Source organism: Podarcis melisellensis (assembly GCF_964234715.1).
Source record: "Podarcis melisellensis genome assembly, chromosome: 8".
NCBI lineage: Eukaryota > Metazoa > Chordata > Lepidosauria > Squamata > Lacertidae > Podarcis > Podarcis melisellensis.
In genome coordinates, this window is record NC_138540.1 from 41,788,734 (window position 1) to 41,812,938 (window position 24,205).

Below are 24,205 nucleotides of genomic sequence, written 5' to 3' on the forward strand. Positions count from 1 at the left end.
AGCACAGACTAACTTAGTTAATGAGTTTATTATACAATGTGGGATTTTGGAAGGAAGAATATACACAACAAACAATTCTGTACAGTGGGACAAGTTGTTTCAGGTAAATCAGCTGGAAGAAGAGGCAGAAGCTTCAACAAACTTGCACCATCATGGAAGTCACCATGTTGTCAAAGGCCCTTGGAAAAGGAGGGACAGGTAGTGTTAAAAAAAGCAGGACAAAGGTTCATCAAAGACAGACCAGCTAACTAAGATAATGGAGCAATAAAAAGGCAGCTTTTCACTTATATGGCTGCGCTTGCCAGCCGTACATCTATCACTGTTGCCTTTAAAACAGTTTCCTCAATGTTGCAAGCAGATTTGAAAGCACAGAGATCCAAGAGAGCATTTAACAAAGCAGGTTGCTTCACCTGTCTCATTCCATCCTACAAGCATACTCATATTTTCTTACGTATGCATGGAAACTCATCATCCCTGACCACTGGACATGTTGACAAGGAATAATGGGAGTTGTAGTCCAACAACACCTGGGGATTTAAGGTTGAGAAACGCTGATCTAAAAAACAGTAAACAACCAAAATGCCTCAGGTGGAAGTTCTATAATTTGGGTACAATCCACAAGAAGCCCACTCTTTAGCAGCTACCTGCTGTACCTCCAGAAAGTGGGGAACACCCAGTGAGGGAGCTCCTAAGATCTTAATTGACAGCAAGGTTTATGGCACGATTCCATGATTTTGGAAGGGGAAACGAGGTGAATACTATTGCAGGGCAGATGTGGGAGAGGCTCAGGATAATATTGCTAAATGCCACTAGAATAGTTCAGTGGATTCTGGAAAGACAAAGCTTCCAATAGCCCTGTAAGACCAACAAAGCTAGTTAAGAGACAGGTACTCTCACCAGCCTGCTCACCTGGATTGGATCTGGTCCCCGGGATTATAAAAGGGGTTGCACATGACATCTGTGAAGGAATTATGCAGCTTCCTGAACATCTGAAAAGGGAAGGACCACTTCAGTGACCAGAATGTAGGGACCAATTAGTCTTGAGTAAGCAGAAGGAAGTTCTACTTTGACTGGCTCCCTGCAGCTGCCCTGTACTTACACTGCGGATTTCGTTGTCCCTGAGTGCCGTGTTGGAAGAATCCACCACCATCACAAACTTCACCTTGGAATTGGTCACGTAGCCATATCTGCTTCAGCAGTCAAGGTCTATTTTTAATAATATATGAAGCCACCTCACGCACAGTCAGGCCATTGGTCCATCATCTCTCAGTACTGTCTATACCAGGGGTGGTTAATCTGAAGCCCTCCTGAAGATCCCAAATCACATCAGCACTGGCCAGAATAGCCAGTGGTTGAGGACAATGGGAGTTATAGTTAAGCAACATTTGCGGTGGGGGGCACAATTTAGCTACCACTGGTCTACACTGACTGGTAGCAGCTTTCCAGGGCTCCAGACAAGAATCTCTCAGCCTTTTCTGGAGAGGCAAAATAAGTCTGTGCTCCATCACTGAGGCCTTAACAAATAAACACAAAACAACTGGGTTATGCTAAACACTTCCTAACCAAAGAGCAGCTTGCCCACATGTAACTGGGTTCAGACTGAATACACAGCAATACTCTTTGCACTGTCACTCCTTCTGCAAGCCCAACCCACACCATATTTAAAGCAATCAATTTTATATTTCAGTTCCAGGGGCTCCTGTGGTATCACATTCCAGATTTGTCCTTCAACTGGATGAACAAGTTGCTTGGTAGCGGCTGTTGACTGCACAGTCCTAAGGCCACAAAGCAGTTGCATGCAGCCTTAACCGCTGTTTAACTTCTAAACTACATAGGAGGCTGCCTATGCTGAGTCAGCCATTGGTCCATCAAGCTCAGTAATGCCTGCACTGACTGGCAGCTCTCTAGTTTTCCCAGCTCTACCTGGAAATGCCCCTATCTGGGACCTTCTACATACAAAGTTAGTGCCTTACTACTGAGCTATGACCTTTCTCTATATATGAAAGCACACAATAGTAGTTTAAAACTAAACAGCAACAGATCCAACTAAATTCAGGTGCTGCAGCCCAGCTGTGATCAGAACTTTACCCTCCTTTAAGTTCTCTTGGAATAATGAAGCAAGACTGCAAGAAGGGAACCTGAGAAACAAGCACATAGCTGCCGAGCTGGAAGGGATCCTGAATGTGATCTAGGCCAACTCCTCATTCAACCCAAAAGGCATCTAAGATACACTTTGTAGTCTTCAGTTGGGTAGAGCAACCCCAAGTAGAGCTCTCTCTGGTCCACAAGAGCTTTTCCCATAGCAGAGATTTTCTCATCCACAACATCAAGAGACGTGTGGACTGTGTAGTGGAACTTCAGTTCATTTTCTGTCGGAATGCTCTTGATGTACAGAGGATAGTTCTAGAATGAAAAAACAAACCACCAAGTTACTGAACTATGAAGTGATCCAACTGATCTACACAGTTCTAACTCCCTCTCCCAAAACAGGATTCTAAGTAGTACCTTTTCAGACCGATTTTAACACAGAATCCAAATCAGACACCTATCTCAATCAAACCAGGTGCAAGCCCCCAACAACTGGTTCACAGCTGGAAGAACTCAAATCCCCAAGCAAAGGTCACATTTTTAAGTACATGTTTATTAAAATATGTTCTGCCTTTCTTTGACTCAAGGCCGTTTACAGGCAAGACACAATAAAACAATATTCATATCTGAATTTTTATGCAACCCACATTAATATTTCCAGTTAGGGTTGCAGAAAAAGCAAGGTAAAGCAGCTTTAAACCCCCAGACTCCAACATCCCGATGGAAGGATTGTGGCTATTTTCACCCCCTCCCATTGCGAAAATCTCCTGATGTTTTCAGAAGGGAGGGGGCGGAAACTGCTCTTCGCTTCTTCTGCTCCTGCCTGACTCTGTGGGGAGTCTGAGTGTTATCTATGTAGAGATTAGATGGCTGAGTGAGAACTGTAACACTCATGCAAGCCAGTAGCTCTTTAGTTTTTAGTCTGCAGTAGCTATTAGAAAATAAAGAAGAGTTATGCTTCACAGTTTTCTTCCGTGTTGTTCATACTCTGCTGAGTTTGGTGCTCACAATGGACAGTTGTGGGTCCAGTGCACTTAGACCTGCTTTCCAGGAGTGGAAGGTCTCTGGAAGTGCTCTAGCTCGCCTAGCCTAGTCAGGGCAGAACCAGCCTTTGAGCCCAGTCGTAGGCATCAGCTCAAAGGCGTACTGACAAGGATGTGCCCAAAAAGTTTGACAATTTTCCACATACAGTTCGTATATGAATTAAGTGTCTTGCTTCCTCTCCTGATCCCCCTCCCTGATTATTACTTAGGAAAGGAGAAGAAAACCTGACGAAAACCAACTCCTCATCACGGTTGTCACTGCAACCCATTCACTTGTCCTTCAACCTTTAATGCACAACCTACACCACTGCCCAGAGAGAGAGAGAGCAAATTTAACAGAGGCTGCTGCAGCTGTTGCTCCTTTCTTGCTCATTGAATGCAACAGAACAGGAAGTGACAACAAGGGAGGAGCTGGGGGCTCCAGGGATCAGCAGTAGTCCCTGCCCCACTGTTGAGGTGTCAGCCTCAGAAGGTGCCAAAGATGGCAGCCCTGCTTTAAGAACATAGCATAAGAGTCTGACAGGCTCAACCTTGGGTCCCCAGATGTTGTTGGACTACACCTCCCATCATCCCTGAGCTCTGGCCTTGCTAGCTAGGGATGATGGGAGTTGTAGTTCAACATCTGGAAACCCAAGGTTGAGAAAGGCTGATTCTAGTCCAACATCCTGTTATCAAAGTGGCAAACCAGATGCCCCAATGGGAAGCCCCACAAGCAGGACGTGATGCAAGAGCACCTCTCCCATCCTGCTGTTTCCAGCAACTGGTACTCAAAGACAACCTGCCTCTGACAGTGGAGAAAGAGCATAGCCATTAATAGCTTTTCCTGCTCCATGAATTTGTCCGACCCTTTTCCAAAGCCATCCAAGTTGGTGGCCATCACTACATCTTGTGGCAGAGAGTTCCATAGACTAACTAGCTACGTACCCTTTGCGGGGGGTAGAGTAGCAGAAGAGAGGATTTACTCTCATTCCCTGGTTAACGGCTTCCAAGGAATGTCTGACGGCAATTCTTGTGTTCCCCCACCCTTACCCTTCCTCTCTCCCACCCCCACCCGCCGCCCCGTCCCTCAACTGCCCCTGCCCGGTCTCCCACCTCCTTGGCGATCACAGCAATACAAACCGCCATCTTGGGTACTGGTGGGTTCGCTTCGTCCCTCCCTCTTTCACGTAACAGCGTCTTTGCCCTTACAGTATTTACATCCACGTGATCGGAGAACCAATGTGCCCAGCGGACCACGGCTCCGCCTCCGCGGCTCTGCGCACGTGACTGAGCCGGCCCAGACTCTTGTTCCTACATAGAGACTGCAGACAAGGGTTACCAGGCAGTCTCCTCCCACTTCCAGCTTTTTTTGAACAGCATATCCGCTGCCGCCATATGCGGGGCCAGGAGCAATTATTTCACCTATATTTACAAAACTCCCATATTGTGGGTGGGTTACTACATATAATTAAAACCATACCATATGCCAAAAGTGTGGCGTGGGCTCTTTCCTTCTTTCTAAAGTGCTCCCTCTTGAGTCCCGCCCATGTCTTTAACTCAGCGCGTTCAATGGAGAACCGGTAGTGACTTTCTAGTTACCCTGAGTGTTCCCACGTGCCCCTTGGGCCGTTCCCTCTTCCCCAACTTTTTTTCGGACTCGCGGTGGGCTTGGAGTGGTTGCCATGGAGACGAGACTGCTTCTGCTGCTGGGCCTGTGCGGCCTGGGCAGGGCCGCCAACACCACTCTACCACGACCCCCTAACTTGGTCTTGCTGTTGATGGACGATGTGAGCCTGGGAAGGGGAGGTGGCAGGGGAAGGAGGGATGGTCCCTGCAAGTGGGGCGGGGGCTTCCTCCTCTCGTGAGGAAAAGGGGTCAGGAGGAGAGAGGGAGCCTTGGTCAGGGGCGGAAAGGGCCACCTCTCTGGGGAGCGCTGGGTGGGTCTGCTTCCTGGAGGAAGTGGGGTGCTGAGAGTAGCATTGCTTCCATTGTGGGGCCCATTTGGGAGGTGTGAAACATTTGAGAGGGTGTATATGTGGGGGTGGGGGTGTCTGTTATTTACGCATACACTGGTACAGTATGTTTGTGTGTACTGTATTAAACGATGTGCATATATATGTATGTGTGTGAGGTATGAATTTACATTAGACAGTGTGGTGCAGTGGTTAGAGAGTCAAGACCAGGAGCTGGGAGACCAAGCTTCAAATCCCCCCTCAGCCATAAAACTTTCCAGGTGACCTTTGGCCAATCACTGCCTGTAAGCCTAAGCTACCTCACAGCGTTGTTGTAAGGATAAAATGGGGAGATGGGGGAGAACCACTTATGCCCCCTTGAGCTCCTTGGAGGAGAGGTGGGATAGAAATCGATTAAATAAATAAGTGTGACATGTATTAGAAAATGGCTCCAGTAAATTAACAGAAGCCTAGTTCTAGGATTATACCATCCATATACATGAATGGTAACACACACATATATACAGGCACCACCACATCAATGAATGTTGGTCAAAAGACAATTCCCTGCCCCAAGGAGCTTCCATTCTGAATTTTGATAGAGAGGAAGAGCTACCATGAAGCTCTGATATCCCGGTGTCTGAAGAGCTGACCTTTGGCACTGAGGCATTCAAGGTAATATCAGTTGCTTTCAAAACACTGTGGTACTTTACCTTGGGGGGTCAATTTGCACATTATTACATTTTTTAAAATTATGTTTATATTTTCCTCCAAGGAGCTCAAAGTGGCATACATACTTCTCTCACTCATTTTATCCTCACAACAACTCTGTGCAAGGTAAGTTAGGCTGAAAGTTACAATGAGGGCTCATCCAGACTTCCCTTTCTGCTGCGTTTTTAGGCACGGGCCCATGCTTTAAAGCACTGTGTCTGAACACTTTTTTTTGTCCTGGCACTTTCCTCATGAAAACACATTCTTTGCCACTTAATTGGAGCAAACGGCAATCTCTGGAAAGCCCAAATTGTCATTTGTTCAGTGTTGAAGACCAGGTTTTCCTGGGGAAGGTAGCAGGGCAAAAATAATAATACAGTAATCAGTTATTTGTTGACCTTACCTCTTCAAACCTCTTTTTGAGTTACAGTTTCTCCACCCCTTCCACAAGATGGAAGAGAGAGGAATGGTTTCCCTTTAAGGCAGCGATGGGGAACCTCTGACCCATGAGCCAAATTTGGCCTGGGAGGCTCTTTTCCCTACACCATGCCCACTTGCCCCACACCTGGCATCATATGTCAATAGTCAAGATATGACTGGATTTACTGCAGAACCAATTTCTCAATGGGGAACTCCATTACATAGCTGATTCCTACAGAAAGCAACTTCAAAGGCACCAGCTATCAACTGATAGGCAGTGACTACAAGCCTGCTGATCAGTAGCACTTTAACACACCACACACATCTCTTTGCAAGCCCTTTGTGGCAACAGTTATCACCTTGTGTCACTGTGACAGAATTTGTCCCATGAGGAGTTTGAGAGATGAAGACCTGGTCTGCAGCCGAGATCAGGTTCCCCAAACCTTCTTTAAGGACTGGTTTTGGGTGTTGGAGGGGTGTCCCAAAGGAGATATGTGGCACGAAGTAGGCAGGAAGTCTATGAAAAATGTTCCTTTGGGTGCTGGATGCTCATTTGAGGCAAATGGCTTATCAGCTGGAGTATTGCACTTTGATGCAGAATCCCTGCCTTGGTATGTAAGCTGGGCTGTAATTCTTTTGTAAGATGACATTTGACCGTCCTGATGAAAGATAGGAGGGAAATGCTATAAATGTATGAATAGGCTTCTGGGCCAGCTTGGAGTTTGCCAAGTTTTACAGAGATTGTGTTGGTGGTGGAGGAATGGTGTGTTACAAATAAGTTGTGTGAAATACATTTCTAAATAAACGAGGTTTATTTCTAAATAATAAATTGTATGAAATACACGATGTGGGGGCCTGGGAAAGGGCCTTTTCAATGGAACCCTCTCCTTCCTGGCCTAATTTCTCAGTGGTTTTAGGTGGTTAGTTAGGACAAATTTTTTTTCAGGGTTTCAGCACTGATTTTTTGTTATGTGTTTTTAAAGGATTGGGTTTTTAATGGATTTTTAACTGTTTGCCTTGTTGTAAACTGCCCTGTGGCTTAGGCAAAGGACAGTATAAACCATTCAGAAATAGAGGGCTAGCAGCTGGAACCGTTGTTCTTTGAGTTGGAAATTTTGCACAAGGGTGCCTATTCTGCAGCTTGTATCAAGTGTTTAGATATTCCTCTCCCTTTTGTCTCAAGTGGAGCAATCCTTTCGCTTTTCACCTTTATTGCTGGCAAGAAGTAATAAAGTAACTACTCGCGTGCTATTAATCTGAATGTCACCATTTTGGATTTCCTTTGCCATCAATGCACTATGTGGCTATAGTCAAGACTAACATATGTATTAAACTGCTGCAATCCTTATTGTGCCACTGCATTTCTTTCAGCACAGACCAATATTTCACATCTGACATATGTGAATAAAAGACCCAAGCATTACAGGGCTGTTGTCATATAAGAGTGCAACTTTGAGCACTTAAAAAACTGTCCCTCACACAAGGGTCACAAACTTGCTTAGTCCTACTGAAGTGAGGAGGATTGGGCACAGTGGACACTGCTTGTCTCAGTAAAAGGCTTAGCAATATGAACTTGCTACGAGAGTTCAGGTCTGGGGCCTCGGTCTGTTTTTGAGCACCTCGTGATTGTGATTCATAAGCCATTTTAGGGAAATTATTCCACTGCTCCGCTGACCGTAGTGTTAGAAAAATGCTTTCTAATGTGTTTCTTGCATTTCTTTTTAGTTTCAGGCTATTACTCTTTGCACTCTGTTTTTAGCTGCTTGAAATTGTTGGTGTAATTTTTCCCCCCTTAAAAAGGGGGCTCCTGTTGATTTGAGTATTTTCCTATGCTACAAAAAGGTTCTCATCCCTTCACCCTCCTTTCCTTATTATATTCAGTAAATATGTGTCAAGAAAAAGTTGCAGTTGTAGCAGGAATGAGTGTTTTAGCTGCAGGTGCCAGCAAGGACAAGCTAGGTATGGTGCCATTTTCCAAAAGGTTGGAAGTTCTCTTGATTTTGCCCCATCCCAGGGGGGGGATTCATGCAACGACCACAAAACAACTTGCTTCATCAAGCCATACATATTTTGTGTTAAGAATGAATTCGCTCACAAAGTTGGGGTCGTGAATTTGAAAGGAGGATTAGGGGAAAATCATGGAGAATTGGTCTAACAATGGCCATTGGTCTTTACAGTTAGAAATGGAACTTCTGTGTTCAGAAGCAGCATATTTGTGATTGCTTGTCACTGAAAGCATACAGCAGTGAATGGCTTATATGCATCTTGCTCAACTTTTGAGCTTCTCTGGGGCATCGGACTGACCATTGATAGAGACAGAATACTGGACTCTGTGAACCTTTGATCTGTCCCAGCCTGACATTTCATACAGAAGGGTTTCTGAAAATGTGATGCAGTTCTTCCCACAGAGGTGTTGCTAAGGATGGTGTGATCTGCTTCTTGGCTTCACCCATAGTGTGTTTTGTCAGATGGATGCTGCCAGCACACCTCCTATTGTACAAAACTGGAAATGGTGAATAACCTGTTCCTTGTGTTTCTGAAGGTCACTTGACACTGTTCTCTCCCCTTCGCTGCCCTGCAATAATCCATGTTGTTTCGATGAGGCTGAAAAGGCTGCTCGCCATTAAACAGGCAGCTGAGCAGTGGAAATCATTGTACAATGTGCATTGTACAAAGCAGTGGTGGATGCTACAGTAAAGTTTTTAAATAGCTGAATGATAAAAATGTACACTAGTCCTTTCAACTGATTGTCGTTTATTTGTCTTGTGTCCTGGTATGTCTTCAGATGGGCTGGGGTGACCTAGGTGTGTTTGGGCAACCTTCCAAAGAAACCCCAAATATAGACCAGATGGCTGCAGAAGGAATGCTTTTCCCAAGCTTCTACACTGCCAACCCTCTTTGTTCTCCATGTGAGTAAACTCCAAAGCTCTAGAGAAGCAGTGCTGTCTAGGGGGTGGAGAGTTGGGCTTGGTACAAATCGTACCTCTGTCATGAAATCTCATTAGGCAAATTGCTGTCTTCAACTTCTAAAGATTAAGATTGCAAATCAAATGTGCTTTGATAAATAATAGTAGCAGTACTAGAACCTAATACAGTGGTGCCTCGCAAGACGAGTGCCTCGCAAAACGAAAAACGCACAAGACGAAAGGGTTTTTTGTTTTTTTGCGTTGTTTCGCAAGACGAATTTCCCTATGGGCTTGCTTTGCAAGACAAAAACGGTCTTGCGAGTTTGTTCGCTTTTTTCCTAAAGCCGCTTGAAGAGGCGCAGTTGCGACGGGCCGTGCTTCGCAAGACAAAAAACATCGCAAGACGAAAAGACTCGCGGAACGAATTAATTTTGTCTTGCGAGGCACCACTGTACTCTAGGAACACATTTTCTTAAAGAAAAATAATAGCAGAAATTGTTATGTTGGAGGACATTATAATACTGGTAACTGTTTCCTCGAAAAGCCTTCAAGCTCTCCCCCAGCCACACGGACTGAGATTGTGGTAACTGCATGTGATGAAATAGTAAAACTGAAGCAGGAAGGATGTTGTCTAAGAAAAGAAAGTCGCCCAACTGATATATACAGTTACTTCTGTGTGCCCCCACCCCTTGCTTTTCTCTCCTCAGCAAGAGCAGCACTCTTAACTGGTCGTCTCCCCATCAGGAATGGCTTCTACACCACAAATGCCCATGCCAGAAATGGTATGTCCTTCTTTCCAGCAAATGAGCCTTTACTTTTGCAAGTCAAATGTTGGGGTCTTGCTTCAAGTTCCCCCACTAAAGACACATCCATTCATTCATTCATTCATTCATTACTTAACAAAATGTATATATACTACTTACTGGAACAAAAGACCTCCAGGTAGTTTACAATAGGCTGCAATCCTAAGCACATTTACTCAGAAATTAATCCTTTTTGAGATCATGGAAGTAATTGCCAGGCTTAGAATCAGGGTTGTATTGCAAACAAATAGGCCTGGTGTTGCTAGTCCAGCTAACAGGGTTTATAGGATCTTGAATGAACCTGCCCGTGTTACTAACTGTCATGACTGCCTCTTCTCTGTGTGCAAACCGAGGAGAGAAAAAGGTTCCACTCTTCACTTGAGGACAAACTGCAGTTTCCTGTTATAGACAAACTACAGGAACTGTGGTTCATTCTAACTAGTTAAAACAAATCAATCAATCATGGTTTAATAGTCAGCTTTGTTAACTAACCAGGGTCAGAATAAACCATAGTTCCCTGAATTTGTACACAACAGAGAAGTGCAGTTTGTTTTAAAGGGAAAGCAGAAGCATTCTCTCTTCTCTGCTCGCATGCAAAGAGGGCAAGTGTGAAAGCCTGAGGCTTATGAAAGCTTGCTTGCGATCATCTTAACTATGATACAGATAATAGCCTGAAGCAGACCTAAGACCTCCTGCATAAAGAGAATGTCTCCAAATGTTCCTGCTACAGTACAAATTCTAGTGCTCAGGTTGTTAAATCTGTTTTTGCTTTTGCTGCTAAAGAAGTTGTTTTATTGGATAGGTTAATTAAGATTCAGCAAAAGGCGGGTGGAGTGAAGAGAAGAGTTGCATGTTATTATGGAAGGTTAGCAATATGTTTGAAATACACTCTTACAGAAATATGTTCTTCCTACTAAGCCAGGCAAGGGCGTCTGGAGGGCACTACCAAGCTGTCCACAATGAGTGCTTTGCTCTAGCGCTCCTGTTGGGAGGTGCCAGCTTGAGCTGATTTGCGGCCGATCTAGTTGGTGTTAGGATTGTTTGTTCCAAAATGGCAGATGCTGTAGGAGACCATATGTTTTAGAGCATGCATTTACAGCTCCGGATTGGTGCTGCATATTGGCAAGTGTGGGTGTTCATCTCTTAGCTGACAGTGGAGGGATGCTTGTATATTGGAAGTCTATAAGAAGTACAGAAGAATGCATGCATTTAAAATTAGCTAACGGTCTGAGGCCTGATCTGCATGTCCTTTGTTTGTTTGAGGCATGAAAGGGGGCTTGTCGCCTAATTCTGAGCAATCCACCATGTAGCTTGTTACTGTCTGCATTGATGACTGGTGGCTGTTCAGGTCTTCAGGAGAAGTTTACCGCAGGCCTACTTTTCCCTGTTCTCATTTTTAAAGAGCAACATCAGAGGTTGAGTCTTTAGAGCATGTGTTCTGCCACTGGCGTACTGAGGCAGGGAATCCCCAGGGTCTTTAGAAAGAATTTATTTTAGTCCTCCTAACTACCAGCAATGTTGGTGGCTGACCCTCTTAGCCATTCAGCCGTGGTACCTCCCTGATCTGCAGGCTGCAGTTTTTCTCATTTGGGAACAATAGAATGAACAGAAAACTTGAGATATGCTTTAAAGCAGGGTGGGCACCTGTGAGATCCTAGCTTGATTTCGTTCAGATGGGGGGAACTTGGAGAGAGAGAGGAAAAAAAGTGGGAGGGGAGACCCAAAATGGGAGGAAGAGAGAAAAATCTGTCTGCAAGTGATCAGTTTAGACTTCTGGCAAAAGTGTTCTGTCCAATGCTCTGCCAGTGTCAGTGGGACCAAGTTTATTAAGTCTGTATCCTTCAGTTCTTGGGGGGGGGCCTGTTAGTTGCCCATTCTTTCAGTTCAGTGCCCAGGGTACAATTCTGGGAGCTGCTATCTAGAGAACCACAAGTGGACTCTCCTGCTCAGGTGATATGTGCACAAACAGACCACATTCACGTTAGCTAAAGTGCTTTTGTAAGCAGAGTGCTTTGCCTCTCATTGACCACAGAAGCCATTTAGGAAAGGAAGCAGCTCTCCTCCACTTGCTTGTGAGGGAGCCAGAGGGCAAATTTGCATCTCAGTGCATGATGCAAGCAGGTTTGCCATACAGTGGTACATACATACATACATATGCTTCAGATTCCATACGCTTCAGGTTACAGACTCCGCTAACCCAGAAATAGTACCTCGGGTTAAGAATTTTGCTTCAGGATGGGAACAGAAATTGTGCTCCAGCAGTGCGGCAGCAGCAGGAGGCCCCATTAGCTAAAGTGGTGCTTCAAGTTAAGAACAGTTTCAGGTTAAGAACGGACCTCCGGAACGAATCAAGTACTTAACCCGAGGTACCACTGTATTAGCTTGTTCCCTGCCCCTCTGCATTCTTCATGTTTCAAAAATCAATTGACTGGCTCTCTGCTTTAAGAAATACCTTGGGAATCAACGGAACAGAGGCATAGCTCGGGGGGACGGGGGGCACTGGGCACCACACTGCGGGGGGGGTGGCACTTACCACGGGGCCTCCAGCACATCTGAGCCACGCCTGGGAGTGACACGGTGGCGCAGGTGCTTGCAGGCTTTGCACTGCCCAAAACATCAGTGTGGGACTTGCTTCTGTCTTTTGCCTCCCAGTCAACTGCCCTACAGTGGGCAGCTTGCCCTGCCCTCATGGGCCACTCACCCTGCCCTGGGCACCTGAGTGGCTAGCTACACCACTGCAATGGAACCTGCTGTTGAGAGAATAAAGTTTTAGACATGAAACTGAATGGACACAGAGATAGTTACGTGAAATGTCCTCTAATATTTGGTGCAATTTGGGCCAGATATTTAGAATGAAGATGGCACATGTTTTAATCTATTTTTAGTTTATTGTTGATTTAATTTTTTGAATGTTCTAAATCATTGTTAATTGTTTTTATTGCTAATCTTATTGCATTATCTTTTTTGTAAATGGCATGGAGGTGTGTTTTTTTTACAATCAAGTGGCGTATAAATTTTATGAAATAAATAAATAATAGATCAGTCTTCCCCAACCTGGTGCCTTACTTGCAGTTTTAGACTGCAATTCCCATCATGCCCATCTATTGGCCATGCTGGCAGAGACAGATGGAAGTTGTAGTCTTCTACATCTGGAGGTTACCATATCAGCTACACCTCACTTAAATCCTGCTAATCCCTAATCCACCTGTCTTTCTGACCTGTCTTGTCCTATCCCCCAATCCCACTTGGCATGCTTTCTTTAATGAGGCCTCCCGCCACCGGTGCCCTTCCACCGTTAGGCTTCTGTTCTTAGACCAAGGTAAAGTTCGCAAACTTTGATAACAACTTCCAGTTTTGCGGCTTTCTTAAACCGAATAGTTTGTAAACAGGGCTGTTCTTAAACCGAGGTACCACTGTACAGTTAATATATAATGTTACCACCTGCAAACCTTCTCATTTGGTGAAGTGTTTTTGTCTTAACGCAGCCTACACCCCCCAGGTCATAACAGGGGGCATCCCAGATTCTGAGCTCCTCCTTCCAGAATTGCTGAAGAAAACAGGCTATGTCAATAAGATCGTTGGCAAATGGTAAAGCTCCTTTTTGAATATGTCCCCTTTTTTTGTATGGCTTGCTTTATATGTGAGAGAATCAGAGTTCAAATAAGTTGGTTTAGTTTGTGATTTCTGTCTTCAGAAATCTTGGCAGGGAATCGTCCCCCCACCACCTGCTGTGACTAATTTTAGAGCCAAGGACTGTCGTATAATAGAGGCAACATGCTGCACTTATTTTCATAAGAAATTACAAACCTGCCTTGCCATAGCATAACATAAGCAGTCATCAAATCTTTTATCTTTGGCCCTTGCAAAATGTGTTGATCTCAGAGGTATGGCACTTTCTGCCTAAATTGTAAGCTTTTCCTTTTTGATCCTGCTTGAATAGCAGAGTTATTGAGTGGCTTCAGAGATGCATTCCCTTCCCCAAGGAGAGAAGGACTGATGCTAGCACTCTTCCGAGGAGTCATAGCATAATCTAGGCGGGCAGAGGGTAAACCGGGAACTACTGAACAAATATTGACCCACAATCTGCTTGTGCTGTATCCCAGGAGCTCTTTTAAAAGAGCTAAGAGTTGGATCATTGAAATTGATGACAAACCTCTGTGGTGCTGGCGCAGGTGTTAACAAAGGTAACGGCAAGGCCACTGAAAATGGTTCTTTTATATAAATCATGGTTGTTAAGAAAAGGCTCACAGCAGCTGAGGAGGAAAGTGTGATTTCTGAGCCACTTTGGAAGAAAAAAGGAGAGAGACAGAGATGACTGTTCTCTTCCTATTGCTCCCCTGACGATTGACTTCCCAGATTGGTGTATGAATTTACTGCTGATGAAGAGATCAGTGGCTCAGGCAGGGTTTTGTAACTTTTTCCTTAAGGGGATCCTTCGGTTTGAAATGTTCGTGTGTTTAAGGACCATAGTTTGGTCTTACCTTCTAACCTAAAAGACACACCTCCTCCTTTCTACTCTGTGGCCTTAGCACCTGCAGCTACACTGCCACCTCCCTTATCTATTAATGGGGCGACTCAGGATTGGGGAGTTCTTAGATCAAAGTGCATTGTAAAATCGCATGTGCAAGTCTTTGTGGCAAAGGATGCCACTGCTGGGGCTGGGCAGTGAGCCAGGAACTGGGAGCTGTGGGTTGAAGCCAGTAGTCAGGACCAAAGAGTAAGCCCAGGACTAAAGGGGAAACCGGGAGGCAGAATTGAGAAACAAGCCAGAAATTGGGACTGAAGAATGGTCAAAAGGATGCAAAATTGCACTGCGGTTCAGGAAGACCTTAACTGGAACAGGCAACCCTGTTGTGGGGTTTTCTGCCCTGAAGGATTCAAAATACCAGCCTGGGCAGATAGAGTCAGTGTGTAATTGAGTGGCTCACCATATGAGGCAACCATACACAGACCCAAAGGTTCTGACTTTGAAGTGTGTTGGCCTTGGTTGCCGCTGTAACAAATTTAAAGCAAGGATAGCCAGTCCCGGCCAGCAGGGCCCAGTGGTCATAGACAATAGTAGTTGTGGTCTACCAATATCTAGAGGGCACCACATTGGATTCCTCCAATTTCAAGTAGCACATTCTGCAACAGAATTAATAGCCAAATCTTTCTGGACATAAAGTGTGTCATGCAAAAAATTTCAGGCCAGGATAATACAGCTAATAAATGCAGCATCTACATGAGCTTTTTTTTCCATTGGTTTGGGGAGCAGATTCAAGGGTCATTGTTAATAGAGAGTCCAGGGGGACCTGGGTTCAAACACCCTGCTTGGCGGTACAGTATATGTGACTCCTGGTTGGCAGCTCAACTTACGTTACACCTCACTGAAGATAAAAGGGCAGCGGGGTGACATTGTTCCTTGGAGGAAGGGCAGATTAAAAACAGGGGCAAAATAACATAGGCCAAGAAAGGATGCATATATTTCAGGGGATTTGCCAACAAGCTAGCGAACATTCACTGATGATCAAGCTGTTTGCCACTAGAAGCACCGTCCTAGGAAAGAAAGCAAATGAACCCACACCCGTGAATTATTTATTGCTGCAAATCCAAACAGCAGACTGCCAAAGAAGAAAAATACAGCTCAGTGGGCTGCAGGCAATGGGATGCAGCTGAGTGCTAATAAATGTAAATTCATACACCTGGGGAAAGGAAATAAACAGCACAGATACAGATTGGTTCCAGGGAGTTATCTGGAAAGCAGCAAGTCTCAAACAACCTCAGAGCCATAGCAGAAAGCTAATTAAGTCTGAGCTTGCAGCATAGTTCCTCTTGTGAGGGTAGGAAGCACCGGATTGGTTAGACCTGGCGCCTGTTGTGTCAGCCTGTTTCTAGGGCTGAATGTCATTGCCAGTCGGTAAAGGGGTGCAGCGCAGAAGAGGGAATGCAGTGCATTCTTCACTCTGCAGGCTGTCTTTTTGTGGTGCTTCCCCCCACAAAAAAACAGCACAATGTGGGCCATGCTGGTCAAGTAGAGGACCAGTGCCTGCCCCACCCCCACCCCACTTGTCACATGTTTGGTGCAATCTTCCATGCTTAGCCAGCTGGTCAAAACTCTGCCCCCAAAAGAATCTGAATTCTGTGACTTAATCATTTAAATAGGTCTATACTTTCCTTCAACATGATTCCAAAAATAAAATCAACTTGTTAAAATACAGTAACTCAGAAAACAATGTGATATGACCAACCACAGTAAAACAATGAAGCATATTGCCACATACCTGGTCTTAAAAACCGGAAGATGCCTGAGTGAAAAAGCAAGTTGTTAGCAGGTGTCAAAAGCGCATCAGAGTCTGCACCTTACTTCAGGGAGGAAATGATTCCATGAGCTTGGTTACCCAACAGAGAAGGCTTGTCACACCATGGCCCTAGACAAGATGAGGCACAACTAAGACTTCCTCATCTGAGAATCTCAGCATGGGAGATAACATACTTCAAGTGTCCAGGCCTATGTCAATAAAAACCCTTTACTATTGCTTGGTGATAAATTGGCAGCCAGTTCAATTCTTTCAACAATGGCATCCCATGGTCACAGCAGGCAGCTCTGCTCAGCAGTCTAGCTGCCAAATTCTGCAGTACCTGCAGCTTCTGAACCAGCTTTAAGGGCAGCCCCACATAGAACAGATTACAGTAACCCAGTCTTGAGGTTACCAACGTTATGGGTTGCTGTGACCAGGCTATCTTTGTCCAGGAATGGCAAGGAATGATCACAGCTTGTACACCAGCCAAAGCTGGTAAAAGGTACTCCTAGCCACTCGTTAATTGTGCACCCTCAGGCTAAGCCTGAACTCAGACTGGATTGGATCCAGATAATCATTTTTCTCTAAGAGCACCCAAAACTGAAAAGCCAGCACCCGCCTTAAGCTTTAATTAGTCAAATTAAGCATGTGGGGTTCGATTTTCTCATTTGCCATCATCATTCATCTTTTCCTTATGGAGCAGGATAAGGAACTATGTGGGCTAGCATCAATGCCTGCTCTGGCTCTGGAAATGGCACAAGGTTACATCAGTCTTTGCCAACCTGGAGCCCTTCAGATGTTCTGGACAACAGCTGCCATAAGCTGCAGCTAGCACAGCAAAGCTGGCTTGGACTGATGGTACTTGTAGCCAAGAAAATCTGAAGAGTATCAGGTGAAGGGTATATTATGTTTTCCACATATTTTTGAGCCATGGAAACTACTATTGATAAGTGCTGTGCAGGGTTCAGCAGAGGAAATGGTCCAGCAAGGGGCTTTGGGAGGTTACAGGTGATGGACCAGGAAGCCCCCAAAGACAAATTATCTGAATTAGTTAGCTGTGGGCCATTCATTGTCTACTTCTTAACCATGGGTTATTGCATCTGTCAGCTTCTTCGTTACAGTGCATTTTTTGTGCAGTGCTGATAGGGTGATTGGTCTTCTCTTATGCACCCCTGACTGGTTTTTTCTTTTTCTTTTCTTTTTCTTACTCTTTTCTAGGCACCTTGGCCACAGACCTGAGTTCCATCCCTTGAGGCATGGATTTGATGAGTGGTTTGGATCCCCTAATTGCCATTTTGGACCTTACGATAACAAGGCAGCGCCTAACATCCCTTTTTACAGGGACTGGGAAATGATTGGCAGGTAGCCGCTTTTCTGTGTCACCTGTGCCTTGTTGCCTTTTGCTTTTCTTCTGCTTTTTCTGGCTCCTTTTAAGCTCCACTACAGAAGAGGGCCTAGGGCTCCATTCTGCTGCCCTTCCTTCCTTCCAGCAGAGCATAACGTGCTGGCGCTTGCCTTTTTCCCCCCTGTAAGAGGCCAGGGGGCTCTAGGCTTCTGGATCAAGGACCTCTGCAGGGCTGCATTTTCCAGAAATTCCACCACACGTCAACACTTACTGAGACACACCAGGCACCCGAGGTGAAGTGATGGAAATACCACCTGATACGCACACAGAGCGGGCTTGCAGTACCCCCTGAGGAGCTGCCATATGCAGTGAATTATGTATGAGAACTCCATTAACAATGACAAGGTTGCAGAGTTAATCACTTGGAAGTTAGGAAACACCAGCCCCCCAACTGGCTTACTCTTCTGCTGTAGCTTTGGCTGAAATCCACCAGCCAATGTTACTCCTGAGAAAAGCACTCTGAAGGCCCCTTCTAAGTTACGCTTTCCTCTACAGAAATATAGTATGTCTCCATTTAAAGGTAAAAGATATTAAGAAGTGCCTCTGATTGCTTTCTGTGTGGCATTAAATGTGTTTTTGTCTGCGGTGCCTGCCCAGTCTAGTGTGCTTATGAGTGGGTGGAAAAGGTCCTGCTTATGCATTATCTACTCTGACATTAACGCAGTTTTCCCCAGCCTTGTACCCTCCAGATACTTTGAACAACAGCTTCCACATGTTGTTGGGTTCCTAACTCCTACCACCCCTGACCATTGGCTATGATGAGAGCTGTACTCCTATATATCTGGAGGGCCCAGTGTTGGGGAAGGCTGGATTAAACTATATAAGATAAACAGCCGAAAAAGCAATCCTCAGCGAAACAGAGCAGAGCTATTTGAGATTGTATTCATGGTTTGCGTACATGGAGTAACGTTTCCTATTACATAGTGACTCGCTGCCATCTTCCCAGGGGACTGATGGGGAGCAAAGCACTTATTCCCCCACTGCCATATCCTGTAAAACATCTGGAACATTTTTTCTGTTTTTTGTTCAAAACTTTCTAGGTATTACGAAGATGTAAAAATTGACCGTAAGACGGGGGAAGCCAACCTAACTCAAATGTACTTACAGGTACTCTGTATTCTGATAAAACGTTCTTTAAAACCCACAGGCACTTTCTGCTTGCTTGCTTATACATATGTAGCATGGGTGGCCATATTTAAGGTTGATTCTCTTGTCATTTCCAGGAAGCCCTTGATTTCATTAGCACACAGCATGTCAGCCAACAGCCGTTCTTTCTGTATTGGGCAATCGATGCTACTCACGCGCCTGTGTATGCCTCCAGGGGGTTCTTGGGCACTAGCCAACGAGGACTGTAAGTTGCTTTTTGAGCTGAAGTATCATTTCCTCCTCCCTTTTTTGGGCACTAGAAGAAAAGCACTAGAAGAAAACCAAGAACAGTGGTGGTTGACAATAGAGAGCACAACTTACAAGTTTAAAAGTATGTTTGTTATGAGCATTAAAGAGCAGCAGGTGCTTTGAGAGTGTTTATCCTCGGTTGAAGACTCTCTTGCAATCTGAAATAAAAGTCTTGCATCCAAAGCAAATAGGGTTGACAACTATTGATTGAGATCAAAGATTCTGGTACCTGGGTACAGTCTGGAGGCAAGACCAAAGCTGATCTGAGGGTTATCTAGCCAGAGAGCCAAGCATAAAAGCTGTCATATCAAAGGTGTACAGCCCAAAAAAACCTGGAGGGAAGTGTTAGTCTCTCATTTTCTGACAACTGACCCCGAAGCAAAACCAAAAATAAACATTTTAAATGGCCACATTTTATTTATTTATTTATTTATTTAAACAGTAGATTGGTAACTTTCAGCAAACTGTATTTATTCAAATCTAATGCTCACCTTTTTTGGCCAAATTACATTGCGAAAATTAAGGTGCGCTTTAGATTCGATGGCACATTTACATTTGCCAGCAAATACTTTTTTTGTTTGTTTCAAGGTTCTGAAAATTAAGGTGCATGTTAGATTTGATGGTGCATTAGACTTGAGTAAATACGGTGTTTTTAGTGGATGGTGTCTTCCCTCCTCTCTCCAGTTTTGTTTATAGAGGTTAATTTGAGGCAGGAATCACCAGGGCTTAGTCAAGGACACGTGTCCAGCATCAGAGATTAAGAAATCTGGAAGACTTCCCCCATCCTTTGCACTAAGGTTTCCTTTGCAACTTTCAAGTACTCTGTGTGTGTGCTTGTCCACACACACGCTTCCTCTGTGGTTCCTCTTCTCCTCACCATCCATTCTAGTTTTGCTTTGAGGACATTCTGTGCTGAGTGAAGATGACCAGCTGAAATGGAGTGGGGCTTTCAAAGGGCCCCCAAATCAGAAAGAAGGGAGCCAGCTTTGTGGTGATCAGCAGCTTCCCTTGTGAGAGTGGGTGGGTCTTGCTGTTGGATTTTTAGCTTCTCTGGGAGCACATCTGAAAGTTCTCTTGGTGATACTGAGTGACCACTTGAATATAACATAATAATAATAATAATAATAATAATAATAATAATAATAATAATAATAAATTATTTGTACCCCGCCCATCTGGCTGGGTCTCCCCAGCCACTCTGGGCGGCTTCCAACAAAGATGAAAGATACACTAAAATGTCACATATTAAAAACTTCCCTGAACAGGGCTGCCTTCAGATGTCTTCTGAATGTCAGGTAGATGTTTATCGCTTTGACATCTGATGGGAGGGAGTTCCACAGGGTGGGTGCCACTACCGAGAAGGCCCTCTGCCTGGTTCCCTGTAACTTGGCCTCTCGCAGTGAGGGAACCGCCAGAAGGCCCTCGGTGCTGGACCTCAGTGTCCAGGCAGAACGATGGGGGAGGAGACGCTCCTTCAGATATACTGGACCGAGGCCGTTTAGGGCTTTAAAGGTCAGCACCAACACTTTGAATTGTGCTCGGAAACGTACTGGGAGCCAATGTAGGTCTTTCAAGACCAGTGTTATATGGTCTCGGCGGCCGCTCCCAGTCACCAGTCTAGCTGCCGCATTCTGGATTAGTTGTAGTTTCCGGGTCACCTTCAAAGGTAGCCCCACGTAGAGCGCATTGCAGTAGTCCAAGCGGGAGATAACTTAAGAGCTATATATAAAAACAATAATAATAATAATGTGTTAATTATGAACAAATAAAACAGTTAAGAGCTTTGCTCTAACAACCAACATACCCCTCCCCAAACATAACTAAGATTTGTAAATTCCTGGTGGGTCTTGTTAAAGCAAAAACCAAGAGGTTTATGGTATCTTAAAACCGACCTGAACGTCTCATGCATCTTGACAGCATGGACTCTGACCTATTCAAGCTTTTGCTAGAATAATAGTGCATATTACCTGGAATTCAATCCCACTTCATTCAACAGAGCTTACTACAAGGTCAGGGTGAGAAAAAATAAATCCAATCCTGTTCACACTTACCTGAGAGTAAGCCCGCTTGAACACAGTAAGACTCACTTCTGAGTAAACATGCATGTGCTTTTACATATTTAAGCTCCCAAAAAGACTCCATATTTGAAGAACTGGAAATAAACATTTGTTGCCCAAACAAATATGCAGAATAACTCATTTCCTTTTCCAATTATTTAAGACATTTTTATACTGCCCTTCATTAAGAAACGTTCCAGGGTGGCTTACAAACAATATAATCCAATGTAATGTGCTAACTTTTATACTGACTACATAAAGTCAACACATTAAAACCATTGAATACTTAATATCTACAGTACCTAAAAGAGATACTAAAAGCTTGGTATTAAGACCTTTAAGAAGAAGGGCCCCGCTGGAATAGACCAAAAGCCCATCTAGTCCAGCATCTTGTTCTCACAGTGTCCAGCCAGGTGCCCAAATGGGAATCCTGTAAGCAGGGATCTCATAAGCTGTTGTAAACAATTAGCAAATAAATGAGTAATAGCTGCCTAAAACCAATAAAGAGTGACATCTTCCTTATCAGTACCAGTATCCTCAGCCCTTAGCAGTCTGTTATAAAATTTATTTTGTAAATGAAACACTTTTTCTGAACCCTTGCTATTTTTGGAACTGGTTGATTTAAAAAGGGGGGTTGTTTTATAATGTGTTTATTATTTTGTTGTCAGCAGCTTTAAGAGCAGTGTGTTGGAAACTATTTACAGTTAAATAAATATTACCGTTGCATATTACAGAATCTACAAGTCCTAAACACAAACACCCGCCCACCCCCACTTGACAGGTTTGTAATTGCTCTCCCTGCCTCTCAGGTATGGTGATGCAGTGCGAGAAATTGACGACAGCATTGGGAAAATACTGAGTCGCCTTCAAAAGCTGGGCATAAGCAACAACACCTTCGTATTTTTCACATCTGACAACGGTGCTGCCCTTGTTTCCGGTCCTGATCAAGGTTGGTCTTCCTGGTACAGAGTTTGTCAAGTTAGGAATAGAGAATTTGAGACTTCCGCATTTCACCTAGTGCGTTCCTAAGATCTAACTGGTCCATTCCTAAGATCTAACAGGTAAAATGTGGCCTGCTGACATCTGAACCAACTTAGTAAGCCCCAGATCTGTAAATTCTCCTTAGCATGTCTCAATAAATGCAGAGGATCTTACAAGCATGTCTACTGAACTCTGAAAAGCTGTTAAGATGACAATTCCCATGCATTTACAGGTTTGCTCCATTTCACAACTTTTTGGTTTTTAGTTCCCTTGGGCACAGTCACTGTGAATTAATCACTTGCCCCCTGTAATTTGTTCACACATCCCATCCCCGCAGTCTCAGAGGCAACTCTGAGGTTGATTTCAGGAGCATACAGATCAGAAGGAATTGCCACGAGTTCTAATCCCAGTCAGGTTATTGGCTCTTTTTATGACCTCCTGCAACTCCTGACTTTCAGCTGAGCAGCAATGGCCTCTGCTAACTGGCTGCTGATTTTGAACATTATGTCTGTTTGCAGTTGTGATCTTTTAGTATAGAGAGAAAGGAAAATTTGTCTGCTACTAATCACCTTGTTTCTCCTTTATTCAAATTGCAATTAATGGTGATGCAAAGAGACTGAAGTAAACAATATATACTTTGGAAATTACTCTTGACATTGGTTAACCAACCCACTGTATGGAAACTGGGGTCTCATTCTGTCTCTTTATAGCCTTCAGCAAATCACTGTTTCTCAGCCTCCTTCCCTATTCATAAAAATGTTAATAATAATAATAACAAGAATAATTAAGAGCCTAATCTTCTGGAACACTTAAGGGGATGAATGCGTTAAGGTTTGTATGGTAGTTTGTAGGCTAAAAAACCATCTTTAACTGAGACTTAAAGCTTGTTTTCTAAAAGCTACACAAATGCAATGTCAAGAAATAAATGAACATCAAGTATATGTTGTCATTATGATATTTCAGTGATGTCACACCAGTGTCACAGGTCAGTATGCTACTGCAAATGTCCAGGATGGAAGGGTTAATATGCTATGTAGACTATGATGTTGATTGACATTGTTCAAAGGACTTGAACAAAATTTGTTGGTGGTGCCCTCGGGGAATAGGTTTGTTTTACCCTTTAGTTTTGCTTATTTCACCTTTGAGTCATACCTCTCCAGAGCTCTTTTAGAGTTACTGTTTTCTCTTTCTCTAGCTGGTAGCAATGGCCCTTTCCTATGTGGCAAGCAAACTACCTTTGAAGGTGGCATGAGAGAGCCAGCAATTGCCTGGTGGCCAGGACATGTACCTGCTGGGCAGGTGAGAGTCTGCAGTTATTTAATGACTTTGTTACAGTCTGTTCTGAAGGTGTCCCTTTCTTTTTAATGAATTCTAGTGGGCTTTTAGTCAGAGAGACCTGTTCTCATCTTGCAGAAGAGCCTTCCAGGCACGGCAGTAAGATCTGGTGTTGCAGCACTATGGAGTGAGCCATTTTTTCCCACAAGGCTAGAGGTAGACGGGGGCCTTTTGAGCTCTTGCCTCCAGTCTTGCTCTCCCTGGTTGCACCCCCTTTGTGAGAACTGCAATCCTCTGGCCTGTAGATGGGCATTCTCCTGCAGTGTGTGGCCTCCTGCTTTGTGTGCTTCTTGCACCCTTTTGAATCCATGGAGGGTCGCTGCCAGGCAGTGCAGACAACACTGAGCCAGATGAACCAATGGTCTGAGTCAATATAAGGCAGTTTTGTATGTTCCTAGGCAGCTAGAATAATCATCAGGGTAACTCAGTTGATCTTCCACCACCCTTATAGTTAGAATGACCTTTCTCCAATCCTGCCTAGACATTTTTAGTGGCAGTTCAGACTGTTTCAGTATGTTTTCCCCCTTGTATCTCTAGAAGGTTAGAACAAACAACTTCAGTTCTTCCTAACAGATTGTAGGAAGGCAAAGCAAAATGTTGGAACACCAATCATGATAATCTGCTGTTGGAGCAAAGTTACCTAATTTTATATTTAGCCTTCTATAAAGCAAATAACAATACAGTAGTAATATTTAACATTACTCAGGAGTTTAAAGCACTTCACATGCATTACTTCAGATGCATAATCCTTATAGTAACCCTACATAGGAAGTCTCTTTTATTATCCCCCATATTGGAGGGGTAAGGGGTGGGGAGACTGGGAGGACTAACGCTGTACGGCAGTGGCTTACC

General features: G+C 44.3%; 2 protein-coding genes across 5 annotated transcripts in view; one reads left to right on the forward strand and one right to left on the reverse strand.

Moving 5' to 3' along the window:
- Positions 1 to 9: 9 nt before the first annotated feature.
- On the reverse strand, positions 10 to 4,363 carry TRAPPC2L (trafficking protein particle complex subunit 2L). 2 transcript variants are annotated; one of them, XM_081920252.1, is made up of 5 exons: positions 4,251 to 4,363; positions 2,231 to 2,403; positions 1,100 to 1,187; positions 910 to 989; positions 10 to 179 (listed from the first exon to the last, which is right to left on the reverse strand). In XM_081920252.1, exons 1-5 carry the CDS (start codon positions 4,254 to 4,256, stop codon positions 134 to 136), a joined length of 393 nt encoding a protein of 130 aa, XP_081776378.1. In that variant the 5' UTR covers positions 4,257 to 4,363; the 3' UTR covers positions 10 to 133. The 2 variants fall into 2 exon arrangements, with proteins under 2 accessions (XP_081776378.1, XP_081776377.1); XM_081920251.1 differs by having other exon boundaries at positions 4,224 to 4,341.
- Positions 4,364 to 4,614: 251 nt separating this feature from the next.
- Positions 4,615 to 24,205, forward strand: part of GALNS (galactosamine (N-acetyl)-6-sulfatase) — a 51,325-nt gene continuing 31,734 nt past the window's right edge. The window contains exons 1-9 of one of the 3 annotated variants that reach the window (XM_081920213.1): positions 4,615 to 4,897; positions 8,979 to 9,102; positions 9,807 to 9,881; positions 13,388 to 13,490; positions 17,399 to 17,542; positions 18,626 to 18,692; positions 18,809 to 18,936; positions 21,847 to 21,986; positions 23,214 to 23,317. In XM_081920213.1, coding sequence (XP_081776339.1) covers positions 4,793 to 4,897; positions 8,979 to 9,102; positions 9,807 to 9,881; positions 13,388 to 13,490; positions 17,399 to 17,542; positions 18,626 to 18,692; positions 18,809 to 18,936; positions 21,847 to 21,986; positions 23,214 to 23,317 — 990 coding nt within the window. In that variant the 5' untranslated portion in view covers positions 4,615 to 4,792. Of the gene's footprint in view, positions 4,898 to 8,978; positions 9,103 to 9,806; positions 9,882 to 10,745; positions 10,768 to 13,387; positions 13,491 to 17,398; positions 17,543 to 18,625; positions 18,693 to 18,808; positions 18,937 to 21,846; positions 21,987 to 23,213; positions 23,318 to 24,205 lie in introns of those variants that run through there. The other 2 variants (XM_081920214.1, XM_081920215.1) reach the window with 2 other exon arrangements.